Genomic DNA, 22075 nt, shown 5'->3' on the forward strand with positions numbered 1-22075 from the left:
TTTCTTTATAAAACATAGAAAAGCTGGCCATGGTTGCACACACCTGTAATCCCAGCATTCAGGAGGCAGAGGCAGGTGAGTTTGAGGCAGGGACAGCCAAGGCTGCACAGAGAAATCCTGTCTTGGAAAAAACCAAACCAAACCAAACCAAACCAAACCAAACCAAACCAAACCCAACCCAACCCAACCCAACCCAACCCAACCCAACCCAACCCAAACAAAAAACCCACAGCAACATTATGGGAATGTTTTCACTTTAATCCCAGGTGTGGGATGTGGGGCTGCTTCACAGCAGCTGACTATGATTTGCCTCCTGCTCTAGCAGAGGCGTGATTTTACCAGCTGCCGATAGTAGTTCCTGCCGAGTGTGTGACATTTGTAATTCTGGGGACTTTTCAGAGAATATATAAATGCTAGGGTCCTAGTGGGTGGGGTGGGTTGTTGGTTGTTTTGGTAGAAGTTTAAGTAGTTGTGCACAAAGAAAAAACAACAACAAGAAGAAATTAGATACCCTGATGGCAAAGCTCAAACTTGGCCCAAGGAACTCGATGTCTCTAATCAGCAGCAAGTAGTCTAATGATAACATTGACCCCTTTCCCACCCTTGAATTTATTCAGGGAGCACTTTCCCTTCCTCTCTATCCTTTTTTCTCTCTTATGTAATGTTAGGGGGTTGGAAAAGAAGAAAAGGGGAGGAGAAGGGTGGAAGAGAGAAGAACCCAAAAAGTAGCAAATGGGTGTGGGAACATCAGAATGGAAGCCAGTCAAAGTTGTGTGCTGGGGACATGAACTTGCTTTTATTTCCATAGGAAATGGAATCCATCAAAACTGATAAAGATAAGAATTTAGCAGGACAGGTCTCCTGAAAGCCTTGGCCTCTCCCCTATATCTTTTCTCTCCTATCTAGTGATAGGTGGTGAAATGGGGGAAGGAGAGTAAAGAATGGGAAAATAAGAACCTATAAAGACCAGCTACACTGAATTGCTGAATTTCAATCTTTGAAGACATAGCATGAGGAAATGTCAATGAGCAGAAAAGGCAGTTGGGAAATATTCCCGAAGTGTGGGGTGGGAGTCGGGGTTGGGGGCTAGAAGGGGATGCCTACAGCACTCAAGGCCTGCTCTGTGATTCATCCTGTCGTGGGAGGGGGCTGTGGTCCCTCAGGGTATCTACTGAAGTACCATTGGCTGCAGGTGGGGGTGCCTTGCGCCTCTTCCCAGACTTCCTGGTTCATCAAGGCTGCTTCTTTACTAGCCTGAGAGGAAAGTTCATCCAGCTGGCTGACGAGCCTGTGGAAGGAGAAAGAGAAGGGACAATTTTATCTATTGCCAAGAACTTGGAAAAAGTTAAAAAAAAAAAAAATCACTTTGCGTTTGTGTGTGCAGCTTGCCTGTGGAGGTCAAAGGAAAACTCAGAGGAGTCTGTTCTCTCCTTCCACGTCAGTCCTGGGGCCTGAACTCAGGACATTAGGCTTTATTTGCTGAGCTATCTCATGACTCTACTTGGAATCTTTGGAAGTGAGCAAAAGTTGTAAGACAGGGTAGGATGTTTGCATTGGCTGCAAAGTTGGAGGGCAAATGTGTGTTTGTGTTCATGTTTGCTGGAGACAGAACCAGGAACTTGTGCATGCAGAGTAAGAACTCTGACCCTGAGCTTCCTTCATCCCTAGCCCTCCCTTTTTTACTTCTTGAGACAGTATCCAAGATCCCTAGGCTGACCTTGAACTGATGATGCTCCTGCCTTAGCCCTCTAAGTAGCTGAGATGACAGGCTTGTGCTGTCAGGCCTAGCAGGGTCTGGCCATAACGCTGGCAGTAGCCAGCCTTAAATGCATACCTTTGTTCTCCTGTCCCAGACTCCTGGATATCTGGGATCTCAGTGGCATGCCCTCTACACCCTGAACTGTAAGCAAATTTTATGGGAGGGGACCCTGATGGAGCCACGCTAAGAGGTAAGACTCAGCCTATCGCCACATGGCCTTGCCTTTCACCTGTCCTTTACGCCAATGGCCAGGTGTCTGTACAGGCTTTATCAGTTCTAGGCGATGGAGGGCATAGGCCACAATGTGGACTCCAGGTGCATCTGCTGTACTGCTTAGGATGCTGCTCAGAGAAACCGTGTGCTAGCCAGAGCATGGCCACAAGCAGGAGCAACAAGCACCTGACTTTCCTACTCTATGGGAGTGAAGACTGAACTATCTACCAGTGACTTACCCTGTAGGACAGTGCTACTGTGGTGTGCTTCACAGTCCCTGCAATGGTCCTTTGGGCCTCTCCATAAATGCATTTAGCATTGTGAAAGCAGACAGTGAGATTCTTTGGGGGTGGCCAAAACGGCTCAGTGGGTGAAGGCCCTTGCTGCCAAGTCTGTGTGGTGACGTCAGTTTGATCCCTGGGACCCACATAGTGGAAGGAGAAACTAGATGCCCAAAGCTGCCCTCTGACCTCCACATTCACGCCCTGGCATTTATGTGCCCAAACACGTAAAAAAAAAAAAAAGTTGGTATAATGTTCTTGTGGAATGTATAGAATTTACCCCTGTTCATTCAAATGCTGATCTCTCTACCCCACTATCTGGTTTCAATCCAGACATTGCTTTGGGATGTTTATTCTAAGCATCACCTGTCTCAAGTTTGTGTAAACATGCCACCATTTGTTGGCTGTAATTGTGAACTAAACGACCAGCCAATGTTGAGTGCTGGAGAGAATAGGGTGGGACATTCTGGTCTGGAGGGGAGGAGAGAGAAGTGAGTGGGAGGAGTAGGAGAGCAGAGATCAGCAGGACAGGACTTGGAACCAGGAGAGATGAATTGGACATTAGATATGACTCAAAGCAAGTATAATGGTGGAAAATCTGAATGGTAGTAAAGTATGTGGGTTTGGAGGTTTAGGATGGAATAACTAATGCCCAGCACTGTGCTCTAGATTGATTAAATAAATCCCAGTCTCTGTGTGGTGATTTGGGTATACCGCTTTTATAGGAATAACCACTGTTTAACTAAAAGATATATTGATAATAAATGTTAATAACCAACAACAAACCTAAAAAGCCAACAAAGAAATACTAAAAAAAGAATCCACCCACAGGAGCTGGTGTGGTGGTGCATGCCTGCCATTCCAGAACTCTGTAAGCTGAGGCAGAAGCATTGATGCAAGTTCAAAGCCAGAATGAGCTACATAGTGAGACCTTGTCTCAGAAAAACAAACAAACAAAACAACACAACAGCCCCTCAATAAACGCCAAAACTTCTGGCTAAGATGCTATTCTGGACCATTTTTAACATGTGCTGAGCCACTGTCTGGCCCAGGAAAGGCTCCCTTTGTTCCCTGCTGACTCAGGGCTGCAATGTCTAGTGCATGAGACTGGGTGTGGGGTGCCTTCCCCTCCAGTGGCAGTTTCAGGTCCTGCTCTGCTGGACTCTGACATGGTATGAATTTACAGTTTCCACTGCACCCAACATCCCAGTATCTCAGAATTCAGAAGCAGGCTGGGAGGTGAACAGTAACAGCCAGCCATTGTGGCTGCAGTGAGACAGCCTGGCCACTAAGTGGTTGTGAGGTACTCAATAGTTGGGTGGGGTTCCATCTCTAGCACCCCAATAAAAAGGGGGAAGATGGAGGGGAAGGATGAAGGGCTGAAGCAGGGAAAGGGGAGGATGGATTGGGAGGCCCACCTCATACCTCTGGAGTTCCAGGTCCCTTTTGGCCACCAAGTCCTTGAACTCCTCCAGCAGGCACTGCACCTGTGTGCTGGCATCTGGGGAGGAGATGCCCAGCTCACCCAGGAGCTGCAGGGTGGTCCTCAGGGCTGGCTCCAGATCATCTGAAGAAACATAGGCCATTATAGCAGGACCCTGGTGCCCAAAAGCTGTTTGTGCTGTGTGGAGCTGGGTTATCTCTCACAGGCAAAAAGGGAAAAGGCAGTGAGGCTCCTCAGCAGAGAGCTCACTTGTCTCCAGAGTGTGAATGTCAAGGGCACAGGCTGGAAAGTGAATGCCCAGGACTGAGATGCACAGGTAGCACGCGCACAGATAACTGCCCAGGAAGGCTCTCTGTGGACCAAAGGGGCGGAGGTTTCCGGCTGCCAGCTGCTGTCCTGTTCTCTCATCCTCTGTCCTTCCACTGTGAGCTGACAAGGAGGACCTATCAGATGGGACCCGGACCCTGTACTTCCTGGCCTCCAGTTCCAAACTGCCAAGCTTCTGACATCCGCAACAGCTGTCAGCTACAAGTGTCCCAGGTACAGGCCTGCAGCACGCACGCAGCCAAGCATTCCCTACGTGGGGCTGCAGTGCATATAGCCTACTGCTCTATCTTTACCTCTGCAGTCAGTGTGGAGGCCAGTGCAAGGCACAGCAAGTCAGCTGTGGGCAGCTTAGTCCGTGGAGGATGGCTGCAGGTTCTAGGTCAACATGGTGCCTTTTTTTGGAGCCAGGGTCTCAATGTAGCTCAGACGGACCTGAAACTCACAGCCTCCCAAGGGTCAAGATGATAGGCGTAGGTCATTGTACTTTTTTGGTTTGTTATGTAGCCCTGGCTGGCCTCTTGTCTCCTGAGCTCTAGTGATCCTCCTGCCTCAGTCCCTGAGAACTGGGGTTTCAAGACATACAACTGTGCCCAGTCCCATCTTGCTACTTCTAGAAAGGACTTGAGGGTCCACAGCTCAAGCTGCCCTAGGAGTCCTGGAAGTGACCCCTAGACAAGAGGATATGAGAGTGGTGAGCTAACCCTGTATCACTAAAACGTCCCCATGAGGACATTTGCTTCAGAGAATCCCCAAAGTGCACACAGCACTAGTCTACCAGTGACCTCGCCACCAACACCTCCACCTGAAAGGTAGGGCCCAGGGCTTACCATCCCCTTTCATGCCTCTGCCCCCCAACCTGAGCAGCCTAGGGTTGGAATCCCTGACTCAGCTGCCCATGTCCTAACCACATTGGGGAGGACATAGGTTCTAACATCACCTTAGAGTGGAGACACCTAGGATATGACACATGTGAGCCTTGGGGCTCCTTCCTGCTATGACAATGACATACAGCAAAGCTGTTGTTCCTACCTAGGAGCTCCCGCCCACTTCCCTGCATGTGGATGGCCTGCACAGGCAGCTCATGTCGAGTGGTATCCAGGGCTATGGCCAGTTTCCTGTACTGCTCCTTGAAGTGTTCTGCCACAGCCGCAAGAGGGCTCAGCAACTCGATCTGCAGGTGGATGGGGACACTGTAAGACAGGCTGTGCTCAACCACACAGAAAAGAACTACCTGTGGGATGGAATGGCCCTTGTACAGGCTAAGTCCTGCTCCGGCACTGCAAGTCCAGTTTCATGGGCCAGCCTGTCCAGGTGACAGGCTCCCCTCTGACCTACTCTGGATGGGACACAGCTGCTATGCTAAGAACCAGGGTGGGAGGGCAGCAGCTGCTTTTCCTGCCATCAGAACTGGCAGGTGCCAAGGACTGTGCTGCATGGTGTGTGGCAGAGGCAGGTGTCCATATGCAGTACGTACTACTTGGTTGTGTCCGCACACAGTGTGCACTGCCTGGGTGTGTGTCAACCTGACCCAAGCTACAGTCATTAGACAGGAAGGAGACTCAGTTGAGAAACATGGATCCATGAGATCCAGTTGTAAGGCATTTTCTCAATTAGTGATCAATGGGAAGGACCCATCTTGGGTAGTGTCATCCTTGGGCTGGTGGTTCTATAAGACAGCAGGCAGAGCAAGCCAGTAAGCAGCCCCCGTCCATGGCCTCTGCATCAGCTACTGCCTCCAGGTTCCTACCCGATTGAGTTCCTGTTCTGATTTTTTTTAGTGGTTAAGAGCGATGATGTGGAAGTGTAAGCCAAATAAGCTTTCCTCTCCAACTTGCTTTTGGGTCATGGTGTTTGTCAAAGCATTAGAAACCCTGACTCAGCCACATTCCAATGCTAACATCAGTGGACTAAGGCAGAGCATGCCATGCGGAGTGTAAACAGTGATACCCTGACACCGCCTCCCTCTGCTCCTCTGACTTCAGGAGCATTCTCAGACCCACCTGAGCATCAAGGAAGGTGGACAGCTCCTCCTGTTTCTGCCCGAGCAGCAGCTGGTGCCGCAGCTCCAGCACCTGCCTCTTCAGCCTTTCCCTCTCATGGTACACAGTTGCCAAGTCCTTCTCAGCCTTCTCCTCCAGTAGAGCCAGGTTCTTCTCCATCTGTGGGCATGAGACCAACTCAGGTGGAGTGGGGGGAGACACAAAAGACACACTGATGATCATGAGGCCCAGTTGTGCTCACCTTCACAGACAGCAGGGTCAGCAACAGCGTCTGTGACTCCATTATGTCCATGGTCTCCTGTAGATCCTGCAGGGGTCCAAGCTTTTCAGTTTCACGGAGCCATGTGGATGTGGCTCTTCTGGACACAGCAGGACCCTGACCTCTGTGTACTTTATAGGTCCAAAAAGAAAGTGTCTGCAGGGCTGGGGATGAAGCATGTTGAGTCATGCTCTCATTTCCCCTGAGATGAGAATTTTATGGGTGTCCCTGCTCAGTATGTGGGCACACTGACCTGAGCAAGGACCCACAGATGCCATAGCTCTGGCCTCCATCCTGGAGGGCCAGCTGCCTCGGCCCCTGAAAGTCAGACATGTCCTCTGTCCCCATACTCACCCGTTTCTTCTTTCGAGGCACGATCTTTTTCTCATGGGTGGTAAAGGATGCAGGCTCGGCTTTCTTTAGCATTGTCCTATCTATCTGGGGAGCTTTCTGAAACATGCTTTTCTCTAAGACAAAGAACATTTCATTTATTTAAAACTGTGATTTTCATTTGGTTCTTAGAGAGTAGTCTAGGATAGCCAGACTCAATCCTCCTGCCCCAGCACCACCTGGGACCCATACCTGCTGCTGCCAACCCACCTGGCAGGAGAGGGTCAGACCTGCACTGCAGCCTGAGAACACACTGGGACTCACAACCCAGGCCTAGTGTGCATGAAAGACACACGATGCTCTCCCAGCAGTGAGTCAAATCAGCAACAGGGATATCTGAGGTTGGGGAGCATCCTTACAAGGTCAACCCTGGGACAGAGTATGAAAGAAACCACTTACCTTTGATGGCTGAGAGGTCTAGGTCTGGTAGAGCTGTGCCGTGCCCTTCCAGCATGGTGGACTGCAGGTCTTCTGTTCCCATCAGCTGCCTTTCTTCTGTCCAAAGAACACCAAGGTCAATGCCACTGGCCAGTGAGGCAGAGGCCTGAAACCCTAGGTACAGTCCTGGCCCCCCAGGACTGTTTCTTTCAGGTGTGTGCACGCTGGGCTCCCACAGAGCTCCGCTGCTGAGGTGGAGGCAGCTCCTCAGGCCTCTCGTCTGTGTGCAAGACTTACAGAGCCGTGAGCGCGATAAGCCTCTCCCAAAGCCTTTTGTTTTAATAGAAAGTTATGTGGTGAGGGAGACTGTTGCATAGCTCAGAGCAGGTTTTATTCCTCTCCTTCAACTACAAGGGTCCTAGGGATGGAACTCAGGGCATCAGACACGGCAGTAATTGCATGTACTGGCTGAGTTACCTCACAGGGGAGAAACCTTTTTTATTAAAGACTTAATTTTTTGCTTTTGACCATAGGTCTGTGAGTGTAGGCACCAGCACAGGCTGGAGATGGTGGATCCTTTGGAGCTGGAGTTGTAGTAGTTGTGCTTGCTGCCAGATGTTTGTGCTAGGAACAACTCAGGTGTTGGTAACAACTCCTGAGCCATCTCTCTAGCTTTAATAAATCCCTTTTTAGGAAAGCAAATTACTGCCAAGCATGGTGGGGTACACCTTTGACAGAGCACTCAAGTGGCTGAGGCAGGTGGATTTCTGAGTTTGAGGCCTACAAAGTGAGTTCTGGGACAACCAGGACTACACAGAGAAACCTTGTCTCACCCCCACCCCACCAAAAACAAAACAAAACAAAACCAAACAAACAAACAAAAAACAAAGTTAATTTTCTACAAAGTCAAATGGAGTGGCTACAGCAGCCCTTCCAGGCTCCTTGGGCTGTACCCAGCACTCAGGAGCTTCACAGCTAAATTCAGCTACGTAGCAACTTTGGGACCAGCCTGTGCTAAATGAGACCCTGTGTAAAACAACAACAACAAAACAAAGCAAAACCCTTCCTCTGCAGGCAGAGGGAGAGGACTACCATAGCCAGGCTAGGTTTTCTCAGGTGGCCAAGTGAGCTTGGCCAGTCAGGGACCGGGACATGCCTGGGTTTAAACAGGGCACTGGCCTAATAGTGACTCTTACCCATAATGCTGTATGTACACATTTTATTTGTTTTTTGAGCCTGGTCACTTCCATGTGATTGCTGTTTGTGACCTTGATGAACAGGATGCACCTGGCCAGGACCTGGCTAGACCAGAGGTCAGCAGTATTAAGGCTGAGCAACTAGATTTTACATTTCATTTTGTCAGTGTTGGTGCCATGGCATGACTGGCCAATGACCCAGAACTCCTGATCTTCCTGCTTCCACCTCCCAATGCCCAAATGTCAGACACGCCACTGGGAGAGCCCTAAGCTATCAGCAAGCAGCAGATCCTGGCCCATTTCTGCCAGCTCCCTGGATCTGCAATGAGTTCCGTGGATATAATGTTCTGCCCTCAGACACTCTGCCCCATGCTCCCATCATAAACACTTGAACCACATCCCTTCTGACCGACACTCCATTGTGCCCAGTTTTCATTGTCAACTGGACACAATCTAGAAGCACCTGAGAAGTGAGGAAATATCTTGATCAAGCTGGCCTGTGGGCATGTCTCTGAGGGGCTGTCTTGATTGCTTTGGGGGAGATCTGACAGGCCCTTTCCTGATCCTGGAGTCCTCCCACCCCTAGCTAGGTCTTACCTTTGCTCCTAGGCCCTGCACTGGCCTGCCTTCCTTGAGAGGGCTTCTCTCCTTTGGCTGACATGGACACCTGTTATGGGCACAGATAGTCAGAGGTTAGGCCATGCTCTTTCTGAGAGGCCAGGGAGGGAATGAGGAGCTTTGAAGCTGTGCATACAGTACAGGCAGACTTTGTTAAGCAGCGGACAGTAACATGCATCAGACACAGGAAACTATCAGTGGGTCTGCTGGACTGCCTTCAGAATTGAGCCATTTCATTGGGTCTGTGTTTCTGTGTACTGTGGCCTTGAGACCAACTGTATCATTCCCAGGATGAGACTGTTTTCTTCTTTCTTTCTTTCTTTCTTTCTTTCTTTCTTTCTTTCTTTCTTTCTTTCCTTCCTTCTTTCCTTCCTTCCTTCCTTCCTTCCTTCCTTCCTTCCTTCCTTCCTTCCTTCCTTCCTTCCTTCCTTCCTTCTTTCTTGAGACTGTTTTCTACACATATTACTTTGAACTTGAGGAGACAATGACTTTCCGTACTGGCATTAATCTTTGGACCTTACATACAGCAACAGCACCGCCATAAGCAACAGTGAGTGCCACGCTGCCAGTTACCACAGATGAAGCAAGGAGGAGCACCATCTGTGTGGGGGCTGTGCCTTGAACTCTTCCTTCACCAGTGGGTAGAAGCCAGCTTCAGAGAGGAATGGAAACACACAACACAGGCCAAGCACCCCTACTCCAAAATCTGAAAACACTGAATTTCAGATTCAGGTGCTCTCCTGCCCCACACGGAAAGGACTACTTGACATGAACTGGCTTCACTTAGGATAAGGAGATGAGATCCTCCAAGAATCCTCAACCAGTGAGAGGGTGCCCCACTGGCCCAGACCTTCTGAGAATCATCCAGGCTCAGTAGAAAGCAGCAGGTATTACTATGACAACAAAGACACTCAAGACTCCAGCCAGATGCAGAGACCACTTGTTGGGCAGAAGGCTCAGGAGCACAGGGTCTTGAACCAAAGTGGAAGTACCAGAATCAAAATGCTACATGTGAACACATGGGGGCGCTGTGGCCGAGCCTTCAAGGCAGCTTCAGGAGCAACAAGAATCAACAGGCATGGGAACAAAAAACATCAGGCATGGGAAGCCAGCAGCAGGTGATGAGAGAATAATTCCTTCAGGCAAGATTTCCAGTCACAGCCCCAGGAACCCTTGGAACCCCCAACATTCTTTCCAGGGGCAGAAGCCAGACACAGGCTGACCATAACATTCTGCTTATTATAAATTGACATTGCCAGATAACCAGGAACCTGACGGCCAAAGGCCCAAAGGTGCAGAGGTGAGGTGCCAGCTCAGGGATGATCCTGCTGCTGATTGAATTCTCTAGGGCACTTTCTGACCTGAATGTGCTTCCTCAGCTCTGGCTAAGCACTTCAGCTTTCAGGGTGCCAGAAGAATGTGCAGGAAGGACTGCTTGCCTTGCTAATGCACAGCTGAAAATTTACAGAGGGAATTCTAGACTTTTACATCTTTTTCTCATGCCAGATATGCCTATGACCCACCCCAAATGCCTGCTGTCAATGCCTGTCCCTCAGGAGCCATCTTGGTTATTGAGGGTGGTGCTGAAGAACAGACTTGACAAAAGAGAGGCCCCAAAAGCAAGACAGGCAGTAAAGAAGGTGCAGGGAGCAGAACATGAAGACTGACTAACCCTGATCCCATTCTCACCAGAGACTTGTCATTGTATCCCAAGCCTGGAGGTGCCAGAGGCCGCTGGCAAAAGCCCCAAATGTATCCTCCAGAATTGGGCTATGGCTGCCCTTGTGCCCTCTGTCCCACCCACTCACAGTGGTTCCAGGAGTAAAGAACTTCATTACCTCCTTAGTTTTCTTCTCATATTGCAGGTATCGGGATTCAACCACTCTTCCTCCTGCAGGAAGAGTGAATATAGCATAGAACATGAAGATCCAGAAGATCCATGAAGATCCAGAGCATGACTACAACCCCACAATGGAGAGCTGGGGCCACCAGCCCTTCATGCTCAATGGCAGGAAAAACACCCAGCCTTCTGCTCCCTGCACACTGGCTCCTTCAGCCTCCCAGGTATGCATAGCGCATGTAGTAACCTCTATGGGACACTTAGTATTTACAAGACATTTATAACACCTAGTGTATGCAGGTCCTTGTAGTATAAGCAAACATCAAGGCATGAAGTAAGCTCCAATACAGAAATATTCTAGAAAGTGAAAGCCAGGGGCTAGTGAGATGGCTCATTAGGTAGAGGGCTTGTCACCAAGCTTGTTAACCTGGGTTTAATGCCTAGGACCAAGGTAGAAGCAGAGAAATGACTCCCAAGAACTGTGGTCTGACCTTCATGTGTGCACCAGGCAGCTCCCACCCCTGAGTGAGTGAATGTAATTAAAAAAAAAAAAAAAATCTATTCCTGTAACCCTAGCCAATACTGCCATGTTGGCATGGCATGTATTTGCTGAGATCCAGGTGAGGCTCTGGGAGCACAGGAAAAGGATAAAAAAGGCCAAGCTAGATTTTGCCTGCGGCTCACACCAGGGCAAAGCTTGGGAAATGCAGCCTGGAAGGAGAAACCTGACCCTAGTTCAGTTCAACCCTGTTGAGCCTGCAGTCTACTGGCATAGGTGCGCAGGCCAGATCTCCGACCGTTTGCCAACCATGAAACACTTGATTACCCATCACAGCTATACTGTGTTCTGCTGTACCCCAATTTAATTGAGAAGCCATGCTTCCAATTAAATGAGGCTATCAGATTTAAAAAAAGAAAACTGAAGATAGGAGACCCCCAGAATCAGGGAACATGGCTCCCTTTTCCTGCACGGTCCGCTCCTGTTTGAGCCATGTCGGCCCCTTCCCTTCTAGGGGTGGGGAGGTCTATGCCCAAACTCTTTCTTTTTTCACTCTCTCCTGTCTTTACCATGGGTGGGACCCTTATAAGACTCACTCATTGCCAGGCCCCCTCTGACCCTGAGGCTTCCCTTGGTGACTGATGAGTCTGAGCCCAGCTATGACACAGTGCCACCCATATCCCACTGTGAGCCTGGCTTCATTCACGGTTTCATTCTTTTCCCAGCATTCTATGGGTTCTTCCCTCATTCTTGTTCCCCTCACCTCATTCTCTAATGGAGACTGTACTGAGAATGACAGAACCCCCTCCCTTGAGACCCTCCTGTCCCCATGCTGCTGAACCCCTGGATGGGCCATGGGTACTGAGAACCTTCCCCAGCTCTACTGCCTGCTGCTCTCCTTCACCACTACTTCCCAGCTCTGCTTCACACAAGCACCCTGAGATCTCTGCACTGCTTGCCTCTTCTCTTTTGGTCTCTGTCTGCCCTTCAAAGGCTCTGCTGCACTTTCTTCACAGCAGATCCCCACCATGACCCTGCTCCTGAACCCAGGAGCCACTACCAGCCCCGGCCATGTGCCTACCAGCAGCTTTGTGACCAGGAATCCTTCCTCTGGGTCACTCTAGGCTGAGACATGCTGCTGGGGACTTAGGCACCTGGGCACTGCCACTCAGTGCTAACCAGCAGCAGCTGCTGCCTGCCTTGCCCTCCCTCTTTAGCCACAGCTGTCCCATTGGAGCATCCTGGGCCTCACTGGGTTTCTGGTATACTATGTAGCTCCTCCCAGAGCTGGGGCTGTCTGGATGCTTGGCCTGTGTCTACAACTGGACATGGAGGTAGCTCCTGACTGTGTTGCCCAGGCTGACCTCATACTCCTGGTCTCAGAAGAGTCTCCTGCCTTAGCCTCACAAGTGCTGGAATGGCAGGCGTGTGCCACCATGTCAGCTAGAAAATAGGTTTGATCAAAGGCAGAGATCTGAGGTCCTGGCTACTTTCAACAGTGGGGAAATCAATGTTCCAGGTGTCCAGTCATCTTGAACTATTTCTAACAGTGGGGGGTCTCTGTGAAGACACTGTCACCTGAAGAAATGGCTATGTTTACAAAATCAGACAGCATACAAATATGTCGGAAGTTACAAACAAGACTGGCAGGCTGGGGCCACTCAGTAATAGGGTGCTTGCTTGGCATGGTGAGGACCTATGATTTATCCCTGCCGTATCAGTAAACAAATATCTACTGGGGATGTAGCTCCATGATTGGTGCTTGCCTAGCATATGTGAGGCCCTGGGCTCTATCCCCAGGAATAAACCCCCACCTCCACAAAAAACTACCAGGTCCAAGTGACCACTGTCAACCCTGAGGGCCTATGTTCAATCCTTAGGACTCCTATGATGCAGGGAGAGAAATAACTCCCCCAACTGTCTTTGAGTCTAACATGTATGCCATGCCTGCTCCTATCTGCCCCGCAAAGTATAATTCAGAAAAGCAAGAGTATGGGTCCCACTGGTCTTCAGTGGACCTGAATTTGTTTTCTAGCACCCATACTAGGAGGCTCATCAGGTTTCAGGGTGGAACTTGGACATGTGGCCCCATGCCAGCAGTACCTGTCCACAGTGAGGACTGCAGCTTCCAAGGAGGAATACAGGCCTTCACGGGGCCTGTCCCAAAAGCCTGAACTCCAACTGCACTCAAGTGACAAACTCTTTCATGATGGTGATACATTTGAGGCAGGAGGATCAGGAGTTGACTGGCAACTTGCACTCTGAGACTATCAGAAAACAAGCTAGTAAGAAAATTCAGCATGTAAGGCCCTGGCTGCCAAGTCCGATGACCTGAGGTCAATACCTGGAACCCCACATCTAGGATTTTTCAACTGACTTCTATACTCACCCTATGGCATGCACACCCCTCCAATGAGATAAATATACATGTAGTAAAAAAATTAAACAAAAATCAATAATGAAGACAAAACAAAAGATGCTTTCCTTAAAGGAACCAGGCAGCACTCACCTTGTACTTTCTTTACTTTTGGCTTGGCACCACCATGGGCACTAGTCACCACAGGCTTCCTGCAAGAGAAAACAGAGAATTGTTGTTCTAGCTCCAAGAAGTGTGCAAAGGCCAGAGTCACCTTCTGCCAGGTAGAGCTGGGTGGCATGTGAGGGCTGCCCCAGGACAGGCTGGAGGTGGGGCCTTCACAGGAAGAGTACCCCCTTTCTCATGCCTGCATTGGAGACAGAATACTGGCTACTTGTTCCCCTTACTGCCTCTGAGGACACAGGCTTAGGATGGGTCAGAGAATTTGACAAGGCCACACACAAAACAGGGTCTGGAGAGGATGTAGTCAGCAAGGTAAACAAAGGAAAGAAGGTAAGATGAAAAGAGCCCTGAAACTCTCTGGATCTGTCCCTTTAGTCAGTGGTATGGAGGAGGTGGCAGGGTGAGGGTTGGGGACATAGCCTTCTCTGCAAAGGTCAGCTTCTTAGGCTCCTTGGTCACTATCAGGACCAGCAACTACTGAAATTTGCCATTCTAGTACCAAGGCTGACACAATGTGTGGACCATCTGTCACAAAATGGTTGTGTTCTTTTAATATCTTTTATTTGTGTTTATTTTGTGTATGTATGGTGTTTGTGTGAGTACAGGTACTCATGTGCCATAGCCTGTGTGTACCATGGTGCCTGCATTAGGGGTCAGGGGACAAGCTCAGTGTTGGTCCTTACCTTCCACCTTTTTATCCATGGTTGTGTATGCCAGGCTAGCCTACTTCTAAAGACTCTGCTTTGGCCTCCCATCTCCCTGTGGGGTGTGCCGGGATTGCAGACCCTACTGCATGCAGTTTTTATGTGGTTTCTAGGGACCCAAACTCAGGTCTTGTTCAGTGAGGAAATAACCCCTCAGCAAGAGATTTCACTCCATAGCCCTGGCTGGGCCATGTGCCTCACAAGAGTGTTTGCTGCTCTTGCAGAGGACTGGCATTCAGTCCCCAGCACCCAGGTGGCTCACTACCATCTGAAGCTCCAGCTCCAGAGGAACCCAAACCTCTTCTGGACTCACCTATAGGTCAAAAGCAGGGCTGGGGTCTTCTGGTGCAGGCTTCTCCCTGCAGCATACAGATGGAAGGGGGCTCAGCTATGGGAGCTGGGGAAAGGAGCATCTTCTCCGGCTAGGGTAAGTCATACCATGGGTGTGAGGCATGGATGGACAGCATGGGGCTCTGAAGCTCTACAAAGACCACCTTGTGGTCCCTTAGGGTGCCCCAGGTCCACCCATCAGTCAGAGGCTTCAGCCACATGGCCTTGTCCTGTCCCATGTCCACTGCATTCCCTTTCCTTCAGGGTTGGAAGTCTGAGGTCTAGGAGTTGTAGTCTGAGCTGTTTACACCCCTTGACTTTTATCATGGATTAGAGGCAACACAAAGCATTCTTTGTTGCACACCTCACACCTGGTGGTGATCCCTGGCCTCCACATTCTTGTTTTTTGTTTGTTTGTTTTTTTGTTTTGTTTTGTTTTGAGACAGGGTTTCTCTGTAGCCTCACCTGTCTTGGAACTCACTCTGTAGATCCACCTGCCTCTGTCTTTTGAGCCCTGGGATTAAAGGTGTGTGCCACCACCACCCAGCTGTCCTCCAAACTCTTAAGAAGCAAACACCTCTCTAACCTGGAGCTCTCACAGTGAGCTCTGGGAGAGCAAGGGCTGAAGGGAAGCACAGAAAGCCCTTTAGCAATTGTAGAGCTCCCTGAGGCTTAGGAAAAGGTCTGTGCTGAGACTAAAGTCATGCCACCATGTCGGGTCACAGTTTTCCTTTAAAAAAGGAAGGAAGGAAAGAAGGAAGGAAGGAAGGAAGGAAGGAAGGAAGGAAGAAAAAAAGAAAGAAAAGAAAAGAAAGAACTGGGCAGTGGTGGTGCCCACCTTTGATTCCAGCACCCAGAAGGGAAAGGCAGGTAGATCTCTGTGAGTTCAAAGCCAGCCTGGTCTACAGAGTTCCAGGTCAGCCAGGGCTATATAGAGAAACCCTGTCTCAAAAAACAAACACCTCCCCTCCCCCAAAAAAGAAAAAAAATTTATTCTATGTGTCAAAGTGCATATGTGCACCATAGTGTTAACGGTAACTCCTATTACATCAGTGTTAAGTCAAATATAGAAGGCAAAAATAATGAATTCTCAATTACAACACATTACATTCAGTTAATGGGGGACTGAAGAGATGGCTCAGTGGCTAGGCAGTTGCTGCTCTTGCAGATTCAGTTCCCAGTGCCCACATGGTGGCTTGTATCTGCCTGTAACTCCAGCTCCAGGGGCATAGTTCTGGACTTCATGGGCACTTGGCACACACATTAGGCTAAAAACTTGGACACATAAAACAGGAAAACAAAACATATGGCTAACAGACACTCTGATTCAGAAATTTCTTTTTTAGTGGCTTTTGCTTCTCAGTTCTCTCTTCTGAAGATTGCTTTCCTCACATCTCAGTCCCACTGGGTTCTGGGACATCTAGCTTCATGAAGCATAAGCCACGGTCTCCAAAGCAAGCTGTACCTTCACCACTCAGCATGGTTGTTCCTAAGAAGAGAGCCTTGGAATGGTATAGATAAAAGCCAAAACTGCTGGGCTAAGAAGATCTACAGCAAACCTGTTAATATCTATCATTACTCTGCCTTCCGCACAACATCCTCTATTGTCTAAAATCCATGTTAACATCCTCTCCCATGCCTGTGGCATCAGTAGCAATCCCATTTCTCTCCACCTGTTCTGATTAATTCCCACTAAGGAGGATCTTTCTTTCTTTCTTTCTTTCTTTTCTTTCTTTCTTTTTTTTCAAGACGGGGTTGACAGGGTTTCACTGTGTAGCCTTGTAGACCAGGCCTCGAACTCACAGCTATCTGCCTGTCTGTGCTCCCTGAGTACTGGGATTACAGAGGTACAACCACTACACCCAGCTCTAAGGAGGACTTTGAACTTCTCCACCAGTCTTACGCTTGAGATTACTCCTTCAATGGTTGTTTTCACTTTTGTATTGGTAGGAGGGCTCTTTCTAGTCTGTGTGCTGACCCAGGTCTTGCAGAACACATGTCCATACTTCTTGAATCCTGCAATACCCTCTCAATTCAGGAATTCTGACTAATGATTAACTAAGCCTTCCATCCCTGAGAGCAACCTCTGACTACCAGTCCTACATGAGAATCTCTGCTCTGCCCTAACCCTACGGTGTCCAGCCACAGCTCAGCAGCTCGTCTCCCCACTGGCCCCATTTATTGGGTCTCTTTGTCTGCTCCTGTTAAAATATTCCTCTATTTAAAAAAAAAAATGTGGTTTTTGTTTTTTGCTTTTTGCAACAGGGTTTTTGTGTATAGCCCTGGCTGTTCTTGAACTCCCTCTGTGTCCCCTGCTATAAATGAACCCCTGCCTTTTACTTCTCTCTCTTACTCTGCTCTCTTGTTCCTCTCTTGCCCCCTCCCCCACCATGTCTCTCTCTCCTTCCCTTTCTCCATCTACATCCAACAAATATCTTTCATACCAGATCTGTCATCTGCGTGGCATATTTTTAAATATATTCCAACAGTAGGTGCCCACAGAAGCTAGAAAGAAGCATAAGATCTCCTGGAGCAAGAGTTACAGGCAGTTGTGATCTTCCAACATGGGTCCTGGGAACTGAACCCAGGTCTTCCAAGAGCAATAAGTGCTGTTAACCATGGAGCCATCTCTCTAGCCCCCTATTAATTTTCCTCACAGACATGCATGCAAATGTAAGACCTTAATGTTAGAATCCAGGCTCTGCTGGAATTTTAAGCTCTTTCTACTTACTTGTCAAGGAGAGAAAGTTGGCCTGGGGCTGGGTGTGGTAGTGCAGAGCTCCAGAGGCAGAGGCAGGTGGATCTTGTCTTAAAGAAACCTGGGGCAAATGGTTGAGATGCTTATTTAGCATATCAAAGTGGGCCTCCAGGTTCTCCCAGCATTTCAAGCACAGAGTTGTCCTGGTTGGCACACCCCACTCCTACCCTGGACATCACTTCCCCTCCCTATGTACTTCAGCCATTTTGTCTATTTGGTCTCTTGGTTCCCAGGTGTCTCTTTGCTGTCTCTTTCCACTCAGGGCCTGGTTCAGCTCGCTGGCCAGGTGTAGTGTAGACTCTTCCGATACCTCTGGCTGTGCTCTCCCTCATAGCTACAATAAACCTCCTCAGCCATACCTAGGAGCAGTTAATTTAATTTCATTCATATCTCTCCGAGTTTTACACAAGGAGTTCCAAGACAGCCAGGGCTACAGGGTGAGACCCTATCTCAAAGATAAACAACAACAACAACAAACTGTCCTTGAAGTCTGGATCCTACCACCTCCACCTCCTGTGAACCCTATGCTAACAGGCTACGATGGGGTGGAAATCGTCCTGACCTTCACTGAGCACACGTGGGTGCTAGCAACAACCCACTCAGGTGTAGATTTTTATCAATTTCCAGACATTACCCTAAAGCAATTGTTTCTTAACTTCCCAACTCTTCCCTTAGCGGTGCCACAAAACTCCTTTCAGGAAATAAGGAAACTTGAATTCTAAGAAGGAACGATGGAGGCTCCAATGCTTCCCAAGCTCACTCTAACAGGGATGTATCTGGGGAGTGCAACGCTGCCGTAAACGGTCACAGCTGGAGGTGGTGTCTCACGCCTGTAGTCCCAGCACTTGGGAGGGGTCGGAGGATCTGGAGTTTAAGGCTATTTTTGGCTACACAGCGTGTTCAGAGCAAGCCTGGGCTACAAGAGACCCTGTCTAAAAAACCATACCAGAACAAGCCTCCTTTTTATAAAACCCAGGAGGTTGAGCGCGACCCCCCGCTCCTGCCATGGAAAGCTAGGCACCCAGGGGCTAAGCCGCCTGCAGTCGGCACCAAAGTCTCACAGCTCCAACTCTGAGCAGCGTCTGGGATACCAGCACGCACAGAAGCCGCTGGAGGGATCCCGGTCCCCCAACCCGGCTACTTGTCAGCCCAGGCTCTTTGGCCAGAGGTCTTTAGGCAGACCTCTGGCGCCTCTAAATTCCGCCCTGCTGCGCCCCCAACTCACTCCTCGCTCCGCTCCGAGGAGTCTGCCATTCTTCCGCCTTCCACTCCACGGCTCGCTTCTCAGAGCCCCGCCCGCTAGGACGCAGGGAGTGTGGCGTAGAGCTTTAAGACGGGAGGGCGCTCTTGTTGGGGAGGGCGAGGGACGAGCGGCGAGGGCTGGGCTCACTTCGGTTGGAACCGCCCGGCAAAGAGCGGTGCGAGCAGGCGTGGCTTCAAGTTGTCCCTCGGAAGCGCGGGCCTCAGATCCCGCTGTGTGCGGGGGGGGGGGGGGGGAAAGAAGGCTGCTGGGGAGGAGCGTGGCTACCGAAGCGCCCCGCCCGCCCAGCGCTCAGGAGCCTGGCAACCCGAGTGAGCCAACCGCAGGGGGCGTCCGCGGCGGGCCTTTAGGTTGGGCGTGGCCGTGAGATCCCGCCTCTTTGACGCGCTGGCGCCCCGCCCTCCTGCCCCTCCGGAACCCGGAAGTGAGAGCGTGCGGGGGAGCGGCGGGCGAGGCGCGTCGCGTTGGGGCGGGGCGGCGGAGAGGTGCTGGCGGGCTGGCGGGCGTCCGGGAGGGGAGCCGGCCGGGGACCGGTGGCGCGCGGCGGCCGAGGTCCAGGTGAGTTCTCGGGGCGGGGGCGACTGTGAGCGGAGACCGGCCCGAGGATGCGCACGGGGTTGATGCTGTGGGGTCCCAGGGAGCGAGTGCGGAACGCAGCCTGGGGGTCGCAGGGACGCAGATGGGGGCTAGTCTGGCGGGCTTGGAGCGGCTTTGAGCTGCGGCTGCTGAGAGGACGTGGCTGAGTCGGCAACTGGGGGGTCTTGGGAAACGGGGGAGGTCAGGGACTCGTGCTAGAGAAAAGGGCGTCTACAGTCGGGGTCCGAGCCCAGGGATGTCGAAGAGGCGCCCCGGGCGCTCCCGAGAACGGTACGAGGTCTGTGGCAACACGCTGTTGGGAGTGGAGCGTGCAAAAGAGAGGGCCTGGAAAGTCACGCAAGAACAGTTCCTCAGAGGGCCAGAGGAGGGTAGAGGAGGAAAGGGAGATGACGGGGTGCAGCCTCTGGAGACTCGCCCCCGCCTTCCCCTCTTGATTCATCTTCTTCCTGACTTCACACTCCTACAGCTGGGTGATCCGCTGGGGCCAGTCCCAGCTCCCTCTGCGTCTCTTTCTCTCTCTGCCTTGGAATGTGCATTCTTTCCGCTGAAGAAGGGGGTAGCTGGATTCTAGGGGAGCTAGAGGGGGAGTTCTGATACCCCGAACTGCGTTTCAGAAGGAAGAGAGCGGCGTAGGGTGGAAGCCACCTCTCAAGAGAGTCTCATCCTTGGACTTAAATGGGTAAAAAGAACATACAGGAAATGTGTCCCCGGCAGTGGCTGTGAGCTCATCCCCACAGAGGCACAGCTGCCAGCAAGCCCTCCCTTCTTTTTCTGTGGACCCCTAGCCCCGGGCTTCGTAGGGAGGCCCCTCCGAGCCTGTTTGGCTCAGGTGCCAGCATTTTAAGACATCCATCCACCTTGCGGCCCCTCAGTTACATCTTCCCTCCTTGGTTACTGTCTAGTCTTTGAGACTCCAGAATCTTAAGGAATATGTACAGGAATGGCTGGGGTGAAATGAACAATTGTAAAGTGGTTGTCACAAGCCTGTCTGCTCTTACAAGGGTCTGGAGCTGTCTGGTTTTGATTGACTTGACTTTCTCCATTCCCCTCCCCCATTTCTAGGCTCTCTATCTGCTGTGTGCTTGCAGAAGGGAGGCCAGGTTTTAGAGCGCCATTTGGTACAGGAATCTGAATATAAAGGAAGCTTCAGAGACATGACTGTTCCATTCACTTCCAGCATGTTCTGGAAGAAAGCTTTTAGCCTAGCTGCCCCAGGGCACATGGCCCAGGCATGCCCCTTGCAATGCCCTTGTCAGAGACTGCGTGGTCTGGAGACTCCAGGGAGGACCTGAATCTGTCTATGCCATGGCCATGTGGTTTCTTCTGTGCACTCAGTGGGGGTCTCCTGGAAGAAGCAAGTGCCTTCTGGACTGGTCTGGAGTAAGACTCTGCATGTTTCTTCCTCTGGATTGGTCTGTGTCAGCCTTTTTCCAGACCTAACCCCACTTATTAACTTTCGTGTCTCTGGTACACACCCTTTGAGTTTTTGCAGCTCTGACTTTTCTGTCTCCTGCCCTGCAGTGTTGGGGATGGAACTTAGAGTCTGTGCATGCTTGCTGTGTCAGTGTCCCGCCATGGAGCCACATCCCCAGTATTCTTGCACAAAGCACAAAGCTCTGGCTTTGACATCTTAGTTGGGCAAACTCCTCTCTCAATTTCAGCTGTTATTTTGTGGGTCAGGTGGGGCTCAGGATTCCTGGCTTGACTCCCTGACAGGAGACCATGACCTTGTGGCTTCCCTTCCTTCATCTCTCTGGAGTGGCATGTGCTAGATGGGTCCAGATCTAACCCCAATCTAAGCAAGAACTATTTGTGTCAAGTGCTTGGCTGCCTCCTGAGAGCAGAGCTGAGATATTGTGCCTCAGAGTGATTGCTGCTGTTCTTTTACATGGAAAGAATGACATTCCCATTAGGCAGGCTCTCACAATGACAGGCAGCATGGGTTATCAAAGAATTAGGGACACCTAGAGAAAGGCTTGAGATGAGGGGAATCCATCTTGTTTTCTCAGAAAGCCATTTCAGTGATGAACCCATGATGTCAGGAGCAAAGACCCCATCACTCTGCTCTTGGGACATTTTCTGTGGCCTCTGCTTTTGTTTGTCTCAGCTGTCTTTTCCAGTGACCCACTAGAGAGGATCCTTGTTCCTATTTTCCCAGAATGGGCTCAGGCAGGTGCTGGCATTGGAGGTGGGTTCCTAGACATTCTAGAACCAGAAAGCATGGTGGGAGGCTAGGCTCATGCCCTAGTTCTTAGCACATGAAGGCAGAGGCATCCCCAGCACTCCAAAAGAGCAGAAAGCCAACAAGTCTTTGTATAGAGCCCTAACCCTCTACAATAGCCCTTAATGCAGGTTTGGCTATCAAATTGCCCTGATGTCTTGTGTGGGGCCATTCTTTGCCCCAGCGCCATCTTGTACATTGTGTGATGCTATAGTGTTTCTGGCTTGCATCATCAGTGTGGTGGCCAAAGATGATGACAGATTGTGTCATGTGGAATGTACCACATGGAATGGACCCAAGGTGACACCAGATGCCGTTTGTGAAAATCTGCCTTTAGTCTATACTGGCCTCAGTGAATCTCAGGGGTATCTGTAGGAGTTGGGAGAAGTGGTGGGGAGACCTTGGTTGCTAGATCCTGCTGCCTGATGGTGGGAGGAGAGATCACCCTGGAGGGACCAGGG

The 22075-nt window shown here is 50.4% G+C and overlaps 2 protein-coding genes across 23 annotated transcripts in view; one reads left to right on the forward strand and one right to left on the reverse strand.

Moving 5' to 3' along the window:
• Window positions 1-237: 237 nt before the first annotated feature.
• Haus8 (HAUS augmin like complex subunit 8) lies at window positions 238-19138 on the reverse strand. Of its 4 annotated transcripts, none has more exons than XM_060387407.1 (11): window positions 18761-19053; window positions 13714-13772; window positions 10704-10756; window positions 8845-8914; window positions 7073-7165; window positions 6638-6750; window positions 6266-6331; window positions 6025-6183; window positions 5054-5195; window positions 3679-3820; window positions 238-1288 (listed from the first exon to the last, which is right to left on the reverse strand). In XM_060387407.1, exons 1-11 carry the CDS (start codon window positions 18787-18789, stop codon window positions 1129-1131), a joined length of 1086 nt encoding a protein of 361 aa, XP_060243390.1. In that variant the 5' UTR covers window positions 18790-19053; the 3' UTR covers window positions 238-1128. The 4 variants fall into 4 exon arrangements, 3 of the variants coding, with proteins under 3 accessions (XP_060243390.1, XP_021516338.1, XP_021516340.1); XM_021660663.2 differs by having other exon boundaries at window positions 7073-7168; window positions 18761-19051; XM_021660665.2 differs by having other exon boundaries at window positions 1258-1288; window positions 3672-3820; window positions 7073-7168; window positions 18761-19115.
• Window positions 19139-19213: 75 nt separating this feature from the next.
• The window catches only part of Myo9b (myosin IXB), an 89323-nt gene continuing 86461 nt past the window's right edge, over window positions 19214-22075 (forward strand). For all 19 annotated transcript variants that reach the window (XM_060387385.1, XM_060387388.1, XM_060387387.1 and 16 more), the window contains exon 1: window positions 19214-19354. The gene's annotated coding sequence lies outside the window, so the exon portion shown is untranslated. The remainder of the gene's footprint in view (window positions 19355-22075) is intronic.

Source organism: Meriones unguiculatus, chromosome 7 (genome assembly GCF_030254825.1).
Source record: "Meriones unguiculatus strain TT.TT164.6M chromosome 7, Bangor_MerUng_6.1, whole genome shotgun sequence".
Taxonomy (NCBI): domain Eukaryota; kingdom Metazoa; phylum Chordata; class Mammalia; order Rodentia; family Muridae; genus Meriones; species Meriones unguiculatus.

Excerpts from the sequence above, each read along its gene's own strand:
- Haus8 (XM_021660663.2), bottom strand. The coding sequence starts at position 18,789 with ATGGCAGACTCCTCGGAGCGGAGCGAGGA. Across the intron at positions 8,915-10,703 it reads ATGAGAAGAAAACTAAGGAG|GTGTCCATGTCAGCCAAAGG; the intron begins GTAATGAAGTTC and ends TGCCCATAACAG. Across the intron at positions 1,289-3,678 it reads AGGGACCTGGAACTCCAGAG|GCTCGTCAGCCAGCTGGATG; the intron begins GTATGAGGTGGG and ends CTCCTTCCACAG.